The sequence below is a fragment of the Nomia melanderi genome, chromosome 12, assembly GCF_051020985.1.
Source record: "Nomia melanderi isolate GNS246 chromosome 12, iyNomMela1, whole genome shotgun sequence".
Lineage (NCBI taxonomy): Eukaryota > Metazoa > Arthropoda > Insecta > Hymenoptera > Halictidae > Nomia > Nomia melanderi.
Window position 1 is genome coordinate 14,828,046 of NC_135010.1, and position 13,057 is coordinate 14,841,102.

Here is a 13,057-nt window from a genome sequence, read left to right on the forward strand (position 1 = left end):
AGTCGCGTGCGAGCCACTTTGTTTTTACCTGTTTCACACGGATATGTACGCTGATTTATTCATAGTTTCGTGTACAGTGATATATTTCGAAACAATCGAGCATGCCTAACGCGACTAGACAATCGACGTTTATAAGACACCACTGGAAATTAACTTCAATACATTCCAATTAATGTCTATTTAGGATTTGACCCTGTAACACGAATTCGTCGGTATTTGATTCCCAACGAAAGTTTCCCGTTTCACACAACAAACTGCCCCTCACTCCCGAATTTCAGGCGATCAATCAGGTTTCGTATCGCTTCTCTTTTATCCGTCGTGCCCGTATACGTCACTGGGCTCGACAGTTAAGGGGTTAATCTCGGCCCCGGCGTGTCACGGTATTTCTTTGTCGCCCGCAAGGTGGAAACCCGCGGCGAGCGAGAAACGCGTCGATTCCGAGAACGGAAACGCGGCTCGTCCTCGTTGCACGTTCGCCGGAGAGACCCTAGAGTGGGTAGCGTCGTAACGAGAGAGCGACAACGATGCAGACGCGCGGCGAACCAGCGGGGGCAATCCGGCAGGGCTCGCCGGGTACAAACGCCGGTGTAAAACTCGTTTCAGTTTCCTCGGCTCGTTACGTAACGCAGACGTTATTCTTATTACGATCGTCCTTAAGTCGCGGCAATTTTCAAGAATTCCAGAGGAGAGAGCGGCGCGCGCGCGACCGCGAGCGAGCGCGCGAGCCGGGCTCTCTCGAAGCGGTTTCGAAAAAAGGAAGCGCAAGAGGAGAAGCATGAAAATAAAAACGAGCGAAGGGAAGACGAAGAAGCTCGCTGCGTAGGACGAGGCGAGCGAAGATTCGCTTTCCAACTTGACACGCGAATCACGGCGCACGCGGAGCCAGGCCGCCTCTTTCAGCCGGTGTTTTCACCCGTGGGATTTCTAACCGGTTTCTAAACCCGCGCGACTCGTTCGATTTTTTCCCCTCCTCGGTTCCCTTTTATCCGCCGATTTGTCGATCTAGGTGAAAAGACGTGCGTACAAGTCTCGCGAGCAATCGGGCCACGAAATGTTGCCTCTTTCTCTCCCTTTCTCTCTCTTTGTGCCTCAGCCTATCCTCGTCGTCCGGTAAGCTTTCGCGCTGAGACGTCGGCGCTCGAACGTTTTTCGATCCTCGGGTATACCCGCCGTTCGGGGAAATACTTTGCCGCGGTACGATACGCGTTCGGAGCTTCTACTGCTTAACTGCTCGCGAAAGCTTTCTAACAAGTTGCTTAGCGAACGACGCTACGTTATATTAATAGTTCCAACTTTATATTAATAGCAGATGAAACGTTAAGATACTACTAAACGGGCTTCGTATGCGGACTCGTCTCTCGTTGTTCGAAGAGTCGAATTATTCCTTCGCAACTTCGCGTTCTAAATATGGAACCTCGATGTCGAAGTGACGACGACAGTCTCAAAAGGGTTGAAGGTTCGCCTTCCATCGTGTTCTCTGCCAGGGGGTAGACAAATATAATCGTTTCGCGTGACGACAGGGTCGATCTGATTTTTCCTAGATCGCAGCGGGCAATTCGTTGCCGGGATCTGTGCCAAGGAAAAACGGCGTTATCGCGTTCTGCCGTGGGTTTTCGAGGCGGCCGCGCGATAAGCGCCGGGAATTTGTTGCAAAGGATGTCCGCTCACGTTACTCCGCGGCGTGAGACACAATTAAGCGGCGCGGCCCGCGAGCGATAAACAGCTCTCTCGTGGCCGCGCTCGATACGTCGCCGGGTTCGATGTGTTCGAGCCCGGTACACCTACTCGGCGCATGACGCACGTGCCATTGTACGTGATATCGTTCGCATGATCAATAAAATATAAATATCGCGTGCGCCCGCGAGGGCACCGCCGCGCCGGCCGCCGGGGCCTCTCTCGTCTCCTTCGACGCGCGCAAACGTGAAATCTTCCGGCGTCGGATTCGCGCGCCCTTCTCGCTTCTCGTTCTTACGTGGCCGCCGGATGAGTCACGGCCGATCACGACCCTAAGGTCGCGCCGCGAATATTTAATCAGTCACGCTAATATGAGGCTGCGGAGAACGCAAGAGGCAACGAGTTGTACTCGTGGGCCGGACGAAAAAAATTACGCACGCCGCGTAGCGTGTGCAATCTACGGATGAATATTACGGGTATAGCAACAGGGCTTTTAATCATAGACGAGCGACTGTATTTCATTGAAAGTGATATCTACGGTTAATCCTCTTTGCGCGACGCGAGACCAATTTGGGCAATATAATAATGCGGAGCTTCCATATCTGAAGTCGAACGAACGATTTCATTATTCGAGTAACGAGAGATTGATGCGTGGTCTGTTCTCTTCTGGCATTTCATCTCGATAAACAATTCAATCCTTTATAGAAACCGTGCTCCACGGTTTGAAATCTCTCGTTCGCAAAGGGTTGGTTATCACCGAGTTGACGGGTTCTCGAATGCAACGTCGATTCCACGAATATCCAAGCGTCGCATTCATTCGGCGACCAAAGAAAATACAGATGTTCAGCGGGATACCGAACATTTCCCGAGGGGGTGGTGCATAATCAGAAAGAGAGACAGCTCCGAAGCGAAAGGGTCGTCCGCGTCGGTTATCGCCGCGACACGTTTCCGCGTCACGTTGCGATACGCGGGGGATTCCTTCGTGGAAGCCGCGATGGAAGTGAATCGAGTAATTGTAGACCGGGTAACGCGAAGGGACGTAGCGGCGCGTGATTGGTCGCGGACGTCTCAATAATTCATCGCGTTCCACTGGGTCTAGCTCGAAAGGGAGATCCATACTCGCAATTATCTATGCGGCGAGACCAACGGGGTCTCTCCGTGCGCGGCGTGCACGTGGACGAGCATGGGCGCGCGAGAGCGGGGCCGGGAGATGCGAGAAGTTAATAAGCTAATCCCCTAGTTAGCCGCTGGAACGAACGTTCGATCGGAACGTTTATCGGGAGCCGCGCGATTCGGGCTCTCCCGGTGAATAGAGCCCGATGAAAAGAAGGGAACTTGAAAGAGAGACCCGGGTCGGCCCGGCCGCGTCCGTGTAATCGAGTCGGTGCTTCCGCTTAACGATCCGCGGCTGGCCGGGGCGACAATGCGGACGGGAATGCACCGGAGGACTCTCTCGGCCGGCCTGCACTGTCGGCGTCGCGCGTGCACCAGTAGTATACCTGCATCTAGGATCCCGCAATCTCCGTGCACGCTTCCCTCCATCCCCACCCGATCGACTGCCGGTTACGTCACTGACCTCCAGAGTTAGGCGAGGTCGGGGAACAGTGCAGCGGGAGCGTTCGGGGGTCACCGCGATCCTCGATCGCCGATCTCGCGTGAATCTTTCGCCTCGGATCAACCGGGATTCTGCGACGCGTTGCCACCGTGCGGGCAGCTCGGTCGCCGCTGCCTGGAGATTGCCCGGGCTTTCGGCTAGAAAAATAATGGGGAACGTGGAGAGCAGGGGTGACTGTCGGAGAACGAAAGGTATTTAATAGTGGAACTAAATCGAGGCTTGGTTAGTCACCCTTTGAATTCCGATCACGTTTGGGATGGGGTCCGCTAGATAAGCTCCTCCGGAGGGTTTCATTTTCGGAGGCCTATCCGCTGGATCTGGGAATGAGACGTGAAAGTGTTTCAAATATTTGTCTTCGTCGGGGAGCGTTTGCACGGGGCTCGATTGTAGATTCATTTACACTGGCGGGCACTTGAAGTGGGCTTTTTAGCTCTTTAGGATGTTGCGTCCACGTATGTTTCTAACGAAGTGTATTGAAACCATGAAAACACTGAATCGAAGTAATTACATATTCCGCGGCTGCCTATGGGCGCTAACAGTACAATTAAACTAGCGGTAACCAAGGAGTTCAATGTCTATTTTCAGACTTTATAGACCTATGTTTAGGCATCGCTGAATCAGTTCCTTTGATCAACCTTTTTAACCGTTGCGAGAGAAGAATTCAGAGGTTAGTCATTTTGATCCAACTAGTAGTTCCAGCGTCAGGAAACTTTAAAGAGTATCGTAGTACCTGATTACCTCTCTGGTGTGTGGCCGTTTCCTCGGCGAGAGGGTGGGATTGAATTGCACTCGACTCGCAGGGGAAGACAATAATTCGTAAGGCGCAGTTGTTAATGCGCGCCGTATCAAGTTCGATGATCGACCGTGCACGCAAGACACGCTAATTTCGAGCGGATCTGCGGCTCGTTAGCGTAATTAATGGGATCGTTCGTACTTGGTACCTTTGGACGCGAGCGAGCTCCCGGGAGTTTCGTGTCGGCGCCTGAAAATGTGTGTTCACCGACCCGGCCAGACCACTCACGACCCGTTTTCTTCTATTGTTTCAGATCGCTCCCTCGGCAAAAAAGCTCTGGGGCGTGGACGAGGGCGGCTCCAAGGACGAAGGGGGTGTAAAAGGCGGTGGGATACTTCACCTGGGCGACCACCAGATGTGGCGAGATTCTACCTGGAGCACCTCAGGTACAGATGTTACGCGTTACTGGAATTTTCCGCCGCGAGGCAAGTCCACTCGCGCGCAGGATGCTTCCGAGAAATTCCGGTTTGCACGGGGCGCCCCTCGCCGGTATCAGTGCAACCGAGAATCCGATGATTCTTTAACCCTTCGGCTACGGCAACATGTTGCGCGGACGCGTATTTCTGTGAAACTGTATCGAAACCATCGAGACACTGAATCGAACTAAATTAAATCATCCTACGATAATCACATTTATAGAATATACGACTAACGGAAGTAGTTGAATTAGACTTTACTCGCGTCAAATCTTAGCTTCGCTGCAGTTATTGTCGATAACATTCCACGGGCGCCAACGGTAGCCGAGGGGTTAAGAAAAAGTCGGTGGAAAGTCTAGAATAACATTTATTGGTTTCACGCTTGATTCTGGGAAAATCTATTTCGAATGCTCGCGCGAACTGCGTAACTACACTGAGTGCATACGGTCATCTATGAATGGACACTCTGTTCCGTGGAAGTAACAGTTTCCATCCGGGGATTTCCTTTTTCGTTTCGATATTGCTAACACTGGAATCACCGGTCGAATCGATGTCCGACTTTCTTGTAGAATAATTTGTCAGAGGAGCATCCGTTGCCCGTGTAATCCGATAATTGCAGTGTCAACGTTCGCTGCATCTCGTCCAAAGATTGAGTTTTCCATTCTCTCGCACGATTACCTGGACACCGTGCGCCCGCGATCGTGACGCAGGTCCCAGTTGCATCTTACTTTCATCGGAACGGTGTCTCGCGGCTCGAGGAACGTCGCGGAAACGCGCGCGGCTCATTGAACAATCGGGCCGGGTATACATTAGCGCAGCGTTATCGAGCGTGCCGGCGCGTATCAAGGACAATAGGGCTGGGAATATTTGGACTAGGGCTCTAGTCGCGGGGATTATCCCGTGAACGGGGTTAATCGTCAATTCGTCGGTGGAGCCAAGGAATCCGTGACTTTCCGTTGATCGGGAACACACGAGATCGTTTAGGGGATCCATTAACCTCGGAACCGGCGGTTAAGTACTTTAGAAATTCACGTTCCTCTCGGAACATCTACAAAGAAACATGTTCGGCGTAAACAGAGGTCGATTCGAATTTTGCTACATTCGATTCCGCGCGGTGCCTAAACGAAACACCGATAAATTTAGCTGTCTCCAAAGTCTACGGGACAACAATTCGAGGTCAAGTTTTCCGTTGAATCTTCTAAATAAAACTACGATGAACTTAGATAACTCGGCGGTCTACCGCGCGACGACTCGAGGTCTATTCTACGTTGTATCGTCTAAATAAAACTGCGATAAACATAGAGGCAGCTTCGAAGTATCTGCCACGTGACGAGTCGAGGTCTCACCAGGGTTAATTGTTGCCCCGAGACGTCGGATTATTCGCGGACTTTTGTCCCTCGGAGGGCCGACCGGTTACCTAACCGAGGTCAACCGGGCCGTGCATAAAGCCGGGCTTTAATCGGGACCACCGGAGACTCGACGCGGCGTCCTACCCTTCGGGACGTCTCCTCGAGCCCTTTAAACCCCCTGGAATATCCGTCCCGGTCCTCTCGGCCGTTTCTTCGCCGGACGCGAAATTGAGCGCAGCCTGATCGATATGCGCTCCGAGTGGACGCTGCTGGTGGCTGATCGTTACATAATGTCTTTTCTCTCTCCCTCCGACCCTCTCTCTCTCTCTCTCTCTCTCTGTTTCACCCAAGGGTTAAGCCGGCTGAATCGAACGCGCTAATTTCTTCCCGAAAGAAAGCTAGCTGACGTCGACGAACGCGATCGCGTAGATCCAGTAGCGCGCTTGTGGAACGGTTATCGCGTTGATCGGTATTCTCTTGCACGATAGGCGATTCAACGTTCTAACAAGGAACACAACGATCGAACGTTTAATAATAGAAGGAAAGCATAATAGAGCGATAGGAAATGTTTCAGATAAGATTATTCTCAAGTTTCGTTTCTTATGGTTTATCTATCGAGATAGCGAAATGTCGGAATCTCTAATTACACAACGAGTTACATGGTAATAGTGTCACATGAATCGCTCGGAAGCCAATGCGCCTAATCCAAAAATTGAGGAAAACAAAATATAGAAGGGTTCTCTGGCCTAGGAAATACGAAGAAACCAGTGGAATATTATTTATTCCATTAGAATTTACGAAAATCGGAAAATATCAAAAAATCGAGCTAACCGCATTGGCTTCTGAGCGACTCGTACGCGAAAAGACTGGTATCTTCGGCGCGCGGTAGGTATTCGCGCTGTAAGACGCGTTCTACAGGAGTTTATTGTAACGCAAACACCAATCTCCCTCGTTCTGGCTTTCCTTTTTTTAGAACTTCCATACGCAACGGGGCTTTGTGTTGCGCGGGTGTCCGCGAGTCTTTCGCCGGATATCCAATCCGACGTGTATCGAGCTTATTTCAGGTCAGGTATTCCCGTACAGGCTCTGACCGTGGCTAACAGAGAGCCGACGGATCGAACTGGTTTCTTTGTCCTTAGTATCGCGGCGAACGGTCGGACCAGTCTCTCTTGATTAGTCCGAAACTCGTTCCTCCTCCGCCAGTGCCGCAGCCCCCGATATTATCCGGGTTCTTACGATACGCGTGTCTATTTGCAAAAAAAAGGAAAAAGAGAAAAATGCAGAGAAGTCCCTCTCTCCATCGCGTCGCGAGAGTTTCGCAATTAAACCGCCGCCCTCCGGTTTCCCCGGCAACCCCCGAGCCGCGACGGTCGGGTCAATTTTTACCCGAAGTTCCCGTCTTCCCGTCTTCCCGTGGTTAAACTTCAATTATTTGAACAGGGCGTCTCGGGATTCCGTAAGCAAAGACGAGTCGAAAATAAAGGGGAGAATTTCTCGCTCCGCGGTCTGGCTCCGAGGAATTTTGCGCCGTCTGATCGTGACGTACCTTTTCCACTTCCCCCGCGAGCACGGCGGAGCTTCGGTTATTTGAATTTCGGTTATCCTTAACTTTCGACCATCCGAACGTCGGCTAATCGAATTCCGTGGCTGTCCAAACTCTCGATTACCGAACTCTTTATTATTCGAACTCTTTACACATTATCGAAGCCTTGGCAGTCGAAAGTCTCGCTTATCGAAACCTTGGGCTAGCCGAATCGGTGACGCCGTCGTTCGTCATTCGTTTCACCGTTCCATTGGCCGAGCCGTCTAACTCCCAATGGCTTGAAACAATCGGGGTTCCATCGTGCAAACACACCGCGCGCCGAGCGCGCTCGACGAAAAGGAAAAAAGGGGAGGCAGCGTGTTCCACTCGCTCGATACCAGTATTATGCAAATGATTTTTTATGGACGCCGCTGGCAGCGGACTGCCCGCCGGCCAGGCCGAAGGATAACGAGGCGATTCTTATTAGGTTCCCCGTGCGTTCGGTTCCCGGCGTGGCGAAATGCGCAGCCGGCCGGGCGGGCCAGCCGGTTCGAAGGTCTCCTCGCCGGTGACTGACGTAGAAATTCCCTGAAACGCTCGATACGACGCGCGCGTTCCCCGGTAAAATTAGAGAAAGCTGAATCGTATAAAAAGCCGGACGGGGGATCCTTCTCTCGCAGCTTCCTCCCGCTGGAGAGCCGTTCCTCGGCGCGTCCCCTCTCTGCGAGGCTCTCAGACGTTCAGGCCGAGGTTTCCGCGTGTATTTTACGTCGCGCCGGCTCGTTTATTGATTGGCCGCCGAAAGAACAATGTGTACTGCGGAGTCTCGGTTATCCGAGTGCCATTTGAACGCGTTAAGCGCCATGCCAGTCACCGGTGACCGACGCTTCTCAATCACCTGGAAACAATCGTAACACACGAGATAACCGATGTCGAACGAAAACGTTTAACAACGTAACTGGCCCGATAACGGTGTAATGCAAGGATTGCAACGTCGAATAGCGAATAGTTGTTCCTGCTTTCCTTCGCTACGGAACAACGACTACGAAAGAACGGTCAACATTTCCGTGGCGCTTAACGCGTTAATCGAGTTCCGTGTTATCCGAGGCGCTTCGAGGATATCGAACAGCTGCAACTTATCTCGTTTTTATTATGCGACTACGACCAGGGAAAGATATAACGCGATCGTGAAGTTTGATATCTAATATTACAAACGAGCTATCGAATTGCTCTTTACAATTCCACCACGCGGTTTACGAACACTTGTTAACACTGAGTACTCTCATTCCTGAGTTCTTGCAATCATTGAAAAAGTCACAATTTCTAGGAAATTATCGACGAAATTGATTTAACGTTATCCAATCTCAATTGTCGACTGATCGAAGTCTATTTAGATACACCGTTGGAGGTCGTACAGAGGAATTTCGAAAAATCAATTTCAGTGCTCGATAGTTCTAGCGTCGATTCTTCCTTGTCCGAGGTAACCAGTGCACAACACCCCGGATAACCGAGACTCGCCGTATAAACCCGGCAGAAACGTTTCTCCGTCGTCCACAAGTTCGAGCGGAGTGTCAATAATCGATACACCGCTACCAAAACAGATATCTCCCTCGCTTTCTCTCTCCTCCACTCTCCCTCTCCCTTTCTCCCTCTCTGTCTCTCTCTCTATCTCTCTCTCTATCTCTCTCTGTTGCTCTTCTGCGAGGGTCTGTTTGCGTTCCGCGAAAACAAAGGAAATCCGGCGTCTCCCCCGGCTTCACGGGATCAATCGATACGCTTTCCTTCTGGTATTTTCGACGTCGCGGGAAACGCCGCGCGCCAATCCCCGTTTTACAGTCACTTTATTCCCCGGGATTTCGCGAATAATCGGATTTAAATCCCTTTAAACGGGACGGACACGTTGCGGCGTAGCGCGCTCTGCGCCTCCGCGTCCCTCCGGTGCGGTTCGTCGCGCACCGAGAACACGGAATTCCGCCGCGGGAAAGACGAACGACACGCGGACGCGTGTGTAATATCCTAGGATTCCGTTGATGCTCCAACCCTCGCCGCTTCAAGACCGGTTCCGCCCGGCGAGCACTCGTTAAAGTCGCGGGGCCTCCCTTCCGCGCCAACCCCTCGTTAGTCAGGAGCAGCCGGAGCGTGCTCGGATTTTCGAAATCGATTCTTCCCTCGGAAACATGTGTACACAACACTGGCAACTCCGGGGAATAATTTCCTACCGGCAGAAGGGTTTTCTCTTGTCCTCTTGCCCCGAAACGTTTCGTGTTTTCGAATAACTTCACTTTGATATCGTCGCCTCCTCGGGCTGCTGGAAGACAGGTCTGTTTTGTTCCGCGTCTGTCTCAACCGGTAGATTTTTAGGTCGCGCAATTAACAGTGGATTAAAACGATTTCAATTTACTCTATAACGCGGGAGTAAACGGTGCGAACGAACGCGAGGGACGAGCTAGTCGGTAGTTTCTCGTTCGACAAGAGTGATTATTTTTCTTGAAATGTTGTGAAGTATCGGAGTCAGCGTAGCACAGGTAACCCAGGTGAAAACGAGGGTGTGGTTCGCACCGGCGAGGTCCTTCGCGTTCGATTCAGAATAGAATCTCCGTATTCTTTCCTGCTAATTACATTTACGTGGGAACCTGTACGAACCTTCGCAAAAGCTGTTTACCTTCCAAATCCTTAAGCAAACACGTTTCGCCGGGTTCTCCAGGAGCTCGCGTTGCTCAAAGAACTTCAAACACGACTTTCGCTTCATCAAATGAAACCCCATTAACCCATTTGCATCCTGCCATTCCAATCATTCGAAAAATACCGAGGAAATCTCTCTCCTGCGATCCAATATCCTTCAGGTGGCAACGGTTGCCACAGCCGCCTCTCAAAACCGATTTAAAATCCCGCAGTATTGATTAGTTCCCCATCATCATTTCACTTTCATTCACTCGCGGTAAACAAACTCCCTCTTGTTCCTCTGAACCATTGACAAATAAACCAAACTCAACGCGCACGCCCTACAAACCTCAACTAAGCATTAGAACCCGCGATGATTGCCACGGACGGGTTTTTGCCGTGTTTTCGGGGAAGTCGTTCAGAGGAAAGTGTGGAGGGAGCGAGGAAGAGCGATGGTGGAACGACGGTAGGGTCTGCTGGAGTGGGTGAAAGGGCGCGTGGTTCAGCAATAACAGCGACACAATGGCAGTAATAACAATGATAATTATAACAGTAATATCAACTATCCTACCAACAATTATGGTGATGATTACGATACTAATATCAATATTGTCAGTCTACGAATGGAAGGCAGTGGGATGTCCGCAATCCAACTTGAAAATCCCACCCCTTCGAGAAAAATCGTTCTCCGCTGCATCGATTGGCGGGGCGCGATCAGAATTTCTCGTCGATTAAACGAATTAGCGTCCTGGTAGCGGCAGGGTCGAAGGGTGGGTAACAAGCGAGCGAGCGAGCGAGCGAGCTAGGAGAAGGAAGGGGCTGTCTTCTCGCGGATCGAGTAGGCTTCGGGGTTGTCGCGCGAGGGCGATGCTACCTCCGGCGCTGCGCGGCCGGCGGTGTGTCATGCGGAGCGGTGGCCTGTATGCAACGGAACACCTGATTCCCGCGACGGCATGTACCGGCGCGGCTCTCTTCCATGTGCACGCGGCGGCAGCGGCTCGCTCGCTCGCTCGCCAGCTAGCTAGCTCGCTCCCTTGCTCGCGTGTGTGCGTCACCGCGCGATGGGTGCAACGCGGCTGTTGCCATGGCGACAGACGCCCGGCATCACCGGCGGTGGGGGCAACGTCCCAACGCCCAGGGTCGTACCTACTGATCCACCCTGCGAGCGCCGCCGCCGACGAGCCGCCGACCAACCCCCTGTCCACCTGGACCCGCCGAAATTCCGAGCCCCATGGAACCGTGGGCATTCCATCCCGTCAACCCTATGCCGATCGTATCGGGCGTACGATAAAGCTGACGATTCGGCTGCAGGATTTTCACCCCTGATGCGAAGGGTGTTTTTCTTTAGCGGATACTCGGTTCTATTGTAACGTCTAGTTGCGTTAGCTGCTTCTGCTGGGACCGTTTGTAGCGTACTATCTTGACGAATGACGGTAGCTGTGATTTCGGGAGTACTTAAATAGACGATCGAAGCGATGCATTAAAGTATGATTGGATTAAGCTGTCTTCTTTAAATAGGCAAAGACCTCTGCGCGTGTCCTGTAACTAGCTTGCCCTGGCGGAAGCACGGGGTTGATCGAGAGAATTCGAGGGACGGAAATTAAAAAGCTGCTTTTAGAGGGGGTTGGTCGGCGGAGGTTCCACGATTTTTACCACGGATTTTCCTGCCACCCTCCGACGCGCCTTCTATCGATCATCGGTTGATAGGGATAGGATGAGGCGGGATTCTGAGGTCCGTGATTTTCCAGGCCTGTTTTCGGTTTTTACTCTTTCGCCTGCGAAACTGCGGACTCACTGCGGATGACCGTCGTCGGGACGTCTGCAATGTTTCTGGATGCGTCTATAAATTTATAATTGTTTCTATGGTGCCTCTATGGAACCTGGTAAAAGTCGCCGCTAGAGAAACGTTCGAGCGCTCGCCGAATTCACTGGATTGAAAAAAGGAAACGCAAAGCGTTGCAGGTTATCGATTCACAGTTGTTTTACCGTTTCCCTTCGGATGCTCGGGTTAACTTGGAATGTACAGTGTCTGCAGCGCTCGAGCGTTTAAAGGTTGTTTCGCAGGGGATGAGATTACGTTACAGATGCGCGGATAAGAAAGCGTTTTCTCCCGAACCCTTCGTGTGGGTAATCGTGGCAGGGTCGTAGTCTTCTTGTCGCGTTAATTTCGCGTTGAGCGATCAGCCACGGGGGTGGAAATCGCAGCCCGGAATTTCGGGGCTTGAATACTCGCGCCGGTGATGGGTTTCTCTAAGCGACCGACTTCGTCCGAGTGCGGTATACGGTACAGTCGACGCGATGATTAATGACACTTTTAATGCATTGCAGATCATGCCGTGTCGCAGCCGATTTCCATGGGCACCGGTAGACGCGTGGGCGTTGGGACAGGATATCATCATCAGACGTCAGAAGTTGGGACGGTCCTTAGCCCTAGAAGCAGGTTAGTAAGCTGAACGTCTACGTAGAATAGCAACTGATCGACAGTGTTGCTCGTCGTTTCCTGTATACTAACATTGCAACGATTTATTTCCAGCGAGACGGGTGGTCTAGGTGTGAAAATGGTGGAGTACGTTCTTGGATCAAGCCCTACGACACCCAAAGATCTGGAACCCCGGATGGTTTCCCTGAGATTGGTAAGTGACGCGCAGGTTGCTCGACATCGAATTCGACGCGCAGTATTCAACAACTGGTTCCTCCTTTTCTGATGCAGAACACCGACGCGGATAAGAAAGAAAAAGAGAAGGGCTCGGCAAGCCCCTTCGACAGTTCTAAAGACGACAGCGGTCCACAGAACAACGGGCTGGCATCGCAAAACGGTCTCGACGATGACAAAGGATTCAAGTGAGTATCCGGGAGGCGCTTCGCGGGTATCGCCTGCGTTGCGAACGAGTTGGAGCTGCGAGGCGAATAAAAAAATCACCCCTACCCGCTGCGGCGATACAAGTAACAGCTTGTACTAGAATTCCCTTCGGTTGGCAACGTAGCGTTGCCCCGTGGTGAAGTCAGAACATTCTCGAATCGTGAGCT

The 13,057-nt window shown here is 51.8% G+C and overlaps 1 protein-coding gene across 3 annotated transcripts in view; it reads left to right on the plus strand.

Moving 5' to 3' along the window:
* pum (pumilio) overlaps positions 1-13,057 on the plus strand; it is a 110,297-nt gene that overhangs the window by 13,937 nt on the left and 83,303 nt on the right. For all 3 annotated transcript variants that reach the window (XM_031980045.2, XM_031980046.2, XM_076372714.1), the window contains 4 exons: positions 4,336-4,468; positions 12,359-12,470; positions 12,564-12,663; positions 12,741-12,871. In XM_031980045.2, the coding sequence (XP_031835905.1) occupies positions 4,336-4,468; positions 12,359-12,470; positions 12,564-12,663; positions 12,741-12,871 (476 nt within the window). The remainder of the gene's footprint in view (positions 1-4,335; positions 4,469-12,358; positions 12,471-12,563; positions 12,664-12,740; positions 12,872-13,057) is intronic.